Genomic DNA, 6,960 nt, shown 5'->3' on the forward strand with positions numbered 1-6,960 from the left:
TTTGAACGTTCTTTTGCTATTTTTGATTTCTTAAGTGTTTATTCTTTAGTTTAGAAGAGTTTGTGACTAACCCAATACACAAATATATACACATGTTATGTGGGTGAAATGGTTAGAAAAACCAATCTATATTCTATAACGACCATATTGTCGTTTTCCATCGGCTCTATAATGTTAAATAACAACTAATTTGGCTAAAAAAACAAATAAATTGGTTAACCAGTTAAAGGGGGTTAAAAAACCAGTTAAAAAACCGATTATTGCTGAAAAATCCCAAATTGGTTACTAACCCATAGTTAAAAAAACTCATCATCGGTTAATCCTCTACCGGTTACAAACTGGTTATGGTATCAGTTATTAACCAGTGTTGGTTAAAAAGCCGGTTATTGTGTGCACCACCAGATGCCATAGCTTTGCGAATTTGTCAATTTATATCATTAGTCTATTAAGTGGATGCCATAGTTTTGCGAATTTGTCAATTTATATCATTAATCTATTAAGTGGATGCAAATACAATGATTTTCATTCCATCTTTTGTTTTATTTAATAATATCTTCAAATCATTACTTTATCACAAACTGAAGTTTAAAACCATTAAAAATCTGGTAAACTTTAAAAAAAAATCTTTCTAAGGGCTTCATTTCTTGGATATAAAATATAATTTTGCGAAAGTAGTTTCAAATGCAACCTCCTTGGCCGTCTCGTCTATGTGTCAAGACAAGGCATATATGTTATTAGCAAAACGCTCAACTCGATACAACCATTCCATCAACTTCTCAATCTCCTCAAGCTTTTACACCGCTCATCCTCACAAAAAAAAAAAAAACAAAACGGATCGGATCGGATCGGGTCGGGTCGGGTCGGTCTTCAGTTAGGCCCACCCTCTCAAGTCTCAACCACCCCGTTTTGTTTCTTGTTCTTGAAAACTGTAATTAGCGGTTCGACCCAACATCCGGACTTAATTTCCAACCCAAATCGATCTCGGGTTCAACCCGGCCCACCTTCTTGTTAACCCATGAATATATATCGAAAGAACATAAATATGAAAGACTATAGAAACCTTATCGACTCTTGGTCATCACGAAATCATCTCCTTCCTTTGCTAGATCCCCAAATCACTACTCAAAATCATCTTCTGCAGATCAATACATCTGTCAACTATGAAGCTTCAAAGATCTGCTCACTGTTTCATTGCAATCATAGGGCTTCTATCCACAATCGCTCACTCAATTCGCTTCGAGATCGAATCGGGTCACACAAAGTGTATAGCAGAAGATATCAAAAGCAATTCGATGACTGTTGGTCATTACTCAATTGTTAACCCTAATGAAGGACAACCTTTACCTGAATCTCACAGAATCACTCTCAGAGTCAGTTCAATTACCAATATTTTAACCTAATTTTGCTTTTTATTAGAAGCTTGTAATATAGATATTGCTTCTTTGTTTATGTTATTATTTGTTTAAAGTTTTGATTTTTACAGCTTGTATGCTTTGGATTGTAGTATTTGTATTCAGAGTTATTATATACTGAATTGTGGGATTCTAAATTTGCCTGATTACTTTGTCTTGTATGAATCTTGTATTCAGTATACGATGCTGCATAAGATATTTCAGTTTGAATTAGTCTTTGTTTAAACTTGTTATTATATATATATATATATATATATATATATATATATATATATATATATATATATATATATATATATATATATATATTGGTTGTTATATAATTGGAAATTGGGGATTTGTGTGTGTTTTTTTATTGTTGGAATCTTATGTTTTTCGGTTTTGGTACGTATATATGATTCTTTTGTTTTATGTTTCTGGTATTTTGTTGAACTGAATTTTTGCGTAGGTTGCTGTTTCTTGTATGAATGTCTGTGTTATATATATGATACTCGATAAGATATTTCATTTTGAATTACAGGTTTACGTCATGGTCTTTGTTTAAGTTTGTTGTTTTTATATAGATATTGCTTGAATTTTTGTTGAAAAGTTTAGATTTGTGTGTATTTTTTTTGTTGGAATCTTCATGTTATTCTGTTTTGTTACTTATATGTAATTCTTTTGTTTTTTTTTTTTTGTTTATGGCATTTAGTTGAATTGAATTGTTGCATTGGTTGCTGTTTACTTGTATGAATCCTGTGTTATATATATGTATGTGTGTGTGTATATATATGATGCTTCATTAGATATTTCAGTTTGAATTACAGGTTTACGTCATGTCTTTGTTTAAATTTTATGTTTTTATATAGATATTGCTTGAATTTTTGTTGAAAATTTTAGATTTGTGTGTATTTTTGGTTGGAATCTTTATGTATTCGGTTTTGGTACGTATATATGATTCTTTTGTTTTTTGCCGCTTGGCATTTAGTTGAATTGAATTGTTAAATTGGTTGCTATGCGTGTATATATATAACGCTTCATAAGGTATTTCAGTTTAAATTACAGGTTTACATCACGGTCTTTGTTTATTTTTGTTGCTTTTATATTAGATATTGCTTTCGCTTCAGTTTTTGTTGGAAATTTTAGATTTATGTGTATTTTTTTGTTGGAACCGTCAACCGTCTGTTATTCGGTTTTGGTACGTATATATAATTTCTTTGTTTTTTTGCCTCTCGGCATTTAGTTGAACTGAATTGTTGCATTCGTTTATTTTTTAATGTAATGCAGGTGACATCGGCTTACGGGAATAGCTACCATTCGTCTGAAAATGTGCAATCGGGTCAATTCGCTTTTCAGGCTGTTGAGGCTGGAGATTAGGCCATGGGGTATGGGGCTTGGGTTGGGGCGTGGGTTGGGGTAAAACGCCCAAGGCACCACCCCGGGTGGGCTTGGGTTGGGGCGTGGCCCCTTGGGGCTTGGCTTTCAAGCCGGGCGTGGGGCGGGGGAGCAAGCTGACATGGCTGATATGGCGGGCTGTGAATGGTTATAAATATATATATATACATATATTAAAAAAAAAAAGCTGAACCCAAGCCCCAACCCAAGCCCCACCATACTCCCTTCAAAGTGGGTTCAAAACTTGAGTTTTGAATTTCCAGGTGTCAACCAATTCCCCAACCCAAGCCCCACCATACCCCATGGTCTTACATGGCCTGCTTTTTTGCCATTGATCACCAACCGCCGCTTAAAATTCCGGTTGAGTTCGATTGGAGGTCTGGTGTAGCGGCTAAAGATTGGTCAAATGTTGCCAAGAAAGGTTCAGTCGACGTAAGATTATCAATCCGTTTTTGTTATCATATATGACGCTATGCATGCATATTTATATTTTTAGTTCTCTACTTTTTTAGTTTGAACTTAGCTAACATTTTAACGTTTATTTGTTTGCCTTGAAGCGATATAACATATCTTTAATGTGCCTATGTGAGGCATTAGTAACAAAGTATGATGTCACAGTATAGATGATACTCCCTTATATCACACCGTACCTTTTTTAGAATGTCCTGTGAAATAACGAATTTTTTTTCAGAGTTTCCCAGTTAATTATATACACACGCATGCACGTATAACTTCATTAATAAAGCTCAAAAGGTAGATCGAAAGAATTATTGTTATTGACTAGGGTTACATGAGTCCTGGCTCACGAGTATTGGCTTATTTTTCCGTGTCGATTCGACTCACTTAATATCAGTTATCGGTTATCGGTCCCCATGTAAAATATTGGTGTCAAATATCGGTAGCAATATTATCGGCGATATTGACCGATTTTCCCGATATTACCTTTCTTATTAGTTCTACCATTCATCTTTCTTCTTATTGCTGCTATTAGTGTTTTAAGTCTTAATTGTTAATTTGTTAGTGTTTTAAGTCTTAATCAATTCCTACTTGCTACAATTGTAGTGTTTTGCAAGTTGCGAAAGTTGAATTGTTAGTGTTACATTGCTATATATATAAATTCATCATGATATTAAAATTACAGATATCCCACCGCGATAACGGATATCTCAAATATCGTTCCTTGACCGATATCCGATCTTTTGCTGCATTAACTGCTTAGAACCCGAGTTGACCCATTCATAAGTAAATGGGATGAAATTGAAGTTTTGTTTTTTACCATTTCCTTTTTGGCATTTTTGCTTATTTTCAGGCAATGGAATATGAGCTGAAGAAACTTGCAGATACCATCACTTCAATTCATGACGAAATGATATATCTCAGAGATAGGTTAGTGAATAATCTACCAAAATATTCATACTTTTATCTCTTGTAGGGGCAAATTTGGTATTTCAGAAGTCGATAATGTTGGTTCAAATCTGGAGTTTAGCCTTTTAGAACGTCAAAAACTAATTAAACACTTTGAAAGAATATATGCAGTAATACATGATGCTTGACATACTACTTTATTCGAATTGAAGTTTCTTTTTCTTTTTTTTTTTTTTTGAGTAAAATGCCATTTTTGTCCCTGAGGTTTGACCAGTTTTGTGACTTTTGTCCAAAGGTTTGTTTTTTCGCATCTGGATCCAAGAGGTTTGAAATATTTGCCATTTCCATCCGGCTCGTTAACTCCATCCATTTTCTCTGTTAAGTCAGTGGTTTTTTCGTCTTTTTTGTTAGCTTAAAGGGCAATTTAGTCTTTTTCACTTTAGGTACAAGCATTTAGCATAATGTACAAGTATTCAAAAGAACGAATAGCCCTTTAAGTTAACAAAAAGAAGACGAAAATACTCCTACCTTAACGGAGAAAAATGGATGGAGTTAACTAGCCGGATGAAAATGGCAAGCTTTTAAACCTTTTGGATTCAGATGCGAAAAAACAAATCTTTTGACGAAAGTCGCAAACCTCAGAGACGAAAATGACATTTTACTCTTTTTTTTTTTTTTTTTTTTTTTTCAAAAGCATGCCTCTACATGTTGATAACAAACAATAATTTTGACCTGTACCATTTCGGCACATCATCAAGGGTATATACGTGTTTGTTTTTTAGGGATTTTCGTGATGGACCGTATTATTTTGAACACACATTTCATATGTTATATAACAGGGAACGAGAGATGCAAGAGCTTAACAAAGTCACAAATTCAAGAATGGCATGGTTGAGTTTTCTCTCACTTTTCATATGCTTATCAGTCGCGGGTATGCAAATTTGGCACTTGAAATCTTTCTTTGAAAAGAAGAAGCTCATTTGATACCGATCTTTTTTAGTTATAAGGATGGATTTTAATTCAAATACATGTAGCATCAACAAATTAAATGACTGAGAGAATAAACTAACTATGATATTTTATATTTGATCTTTTCTATTATCATTATTTGCGAGTCTTGTTATTCCATTGTATGTGAGTTTTTGTTCTTATATTCGTCAACAAAGTTGAATATGTAGGCCTAGTAAGGCCATGTGTAGTCGCTCGTTATGGGGCTCCATCTTGGGCCATATCTACTATGGGATGATGTGTATACGCGGGGTGATGTGTTTGGTTTCTCTCTCTCACACACACACCATTCAAAATGCGTAAGAGTCACATTAGATGTTATAATCAATTTTACGTGTCTTTATTAGTGATTGGGCTGTGATAACTCATATCTAGTAATTGATTGATCATACATGTTTTATAGGATCAATACATCTCCTAATGTGTATTTTGGACCTTAATGGTCATGATTGACCATCAGTGACTCTAATTGATCATCATTAACCTTAACTAACTTTCATTTGACCCTTTATTTAATTTAATTGATCATCAATGGCCTTAATTGGCTATTGACCCTGATTGACCACTAATTTCGTGTTATTAATCATCATTGACTGTGTATGATCACCATTAACCATAACTGAGCATCAATGACTCTAATCGACAATCAACAACTCTAGCTGACCATAAATGACTTTGCTTAATCACATGCATCTAACATTATTAACCATCAATGGCATTGCTTTATCATATGCCATTATGGGTCGTGGTAACCATACGTTGATGACTTGGTCATCATATGCCATTATTCGACACATCTAGTTATTTAATGTAACCTATAGAAGCATTACGTACGGTTGAATCAAAACATATAGTAAACTCGAAACTTTATAAACTTAATGTGTTATAAAAAGGGTTTTTAACTCGGTGACAAATTAGTTCTTTTTTAAATAAAGGAACAAAAGGGATAAACTTGAAACTATATAAACTCGAAGGGTTACAAAGTTATAAACTCAGTAACAAATTAGTTCTTTTTTATGAAAGAGATTAGAGAATGAAAGTTATTGACGAAAAAATAAGTTAGTAAAAAAAATTTGTTCAAGTTCTTTGAGATAGCCAAAACCCCATTTTTTAGACTAAAAAAAACCCTCTTTTGCAAAAAGTTCAAAAGTAACATAACCAGATCATGATTGAAAAGAAAACAAAGTTGATATTATTAACTTTACATGGAACGTTCAAAGTTCAAAGAAGATATGTTTGTTTATGTACATCCAAACAAACACAATTAAACAACATATGTTTGCTTATGTACATCCAATATGGTCAAATGTGATTTTGCTAATAAGAAAGGCTGTAATACAAGATAAAGAGGGTTGCAAGCACAAGGGCTCCAAACAAAGAGGCAAGGATCCACTTGTATCGTTCTTGACATTGACGTGATCAAAACTTTCGTGCTCTTATCAACGACATTATCGATCTACGTACACCATGGAGCTGACAAAATAATACAACAAGTGTTATAGATATCAACGCATGAAAATTGACTAGTGTTATAGATATCAACTCACAAAAATTGGCAAGTGTTTATCATCTCGTCAAACTTGAAATGTAAATAATGGTCATTTTGAATATTGTTGTTTTTTGATAACCATGAGAACCTGTAATCACACTACAAGAATATTATTGTCTTTTGATAAAATGCGTTTGCAGCCGTTGCGTTTACGCCAAAACTGCAATTTACTCTAGAGAAACTGTTTTCATCCCGCATTTACTTAAAAAGAGAAACAAATGCATTTGCAAATGGTGTATAATCAAATTCTTT

General features: G+C 33.4%; 2 protein-coding genes across 2 annotated transcripts; both read left to right on the top strand.

The window, feature by feature from the left end:
- The first annotated feature begins 1,043 nt into the window (after positions 1 to 1,043).
- On the top strand, positions 1,044 to 5,258 carry LOC110879791 (transmembrane emp24 domain-containing protein p24delta7). Its single transcript, XM_022128319.2, has 4 exons — positions 1,044 to 1,370; positions 2,679 to 3,218; positions 4,096 to 4,172; positions 4,991 to 5,258. The coding sequence occupies exons 2-4, from the start codon at positions 3,099 to 3,101 to the stop codon at positions 5,133 to 5,135; spliced, it is 342 nt and encodes a 113-aa protein (XP_021984011.1). The 5' UTR covers positions 1,044 to 1,370; positions 2,679 to 3,098; the 3' UTR covers positions 5,136 to 5,258.
- LOC118481799 (transmembrane emp24 domain-containing protein p24delta9-like) lies at positions 1,161 to 2,768 on the top strand. The gene is made up of 4 exons (XM_035977072.1): positions 1,161 to 1,370; positions 1,484 to 1,486; positions 2,261 to 2,335; positions 2,679 to 2,768. Exons 1-4 carry the CDS (start codon positions 1,161 to 1,163, stop codon positions 2,766 to 2,768), a joined length of 378 nt encoding a protein of 125 aa, XP_035832965.1.
- Positions 5,259 to 6,960: the final 1,702 nt, after the last annotated feature.

Source organism: Helianthus annuus, chromosome 9 (genome assembly GCF_002127325.2).
Source record: "Helianthus annuus cultivar XRQ/B chromosome 9, HanXRQr2.0-SUNRISE, whole genome shotgun sequence".
NCBI classification, from domain to species: domain Eukaryota; kingdom Viridiplantae; phylum Streptophyta; class Magnoliopsida; order Asterales; family Asteraceae; genus Helianthus; species Helianthus annuus.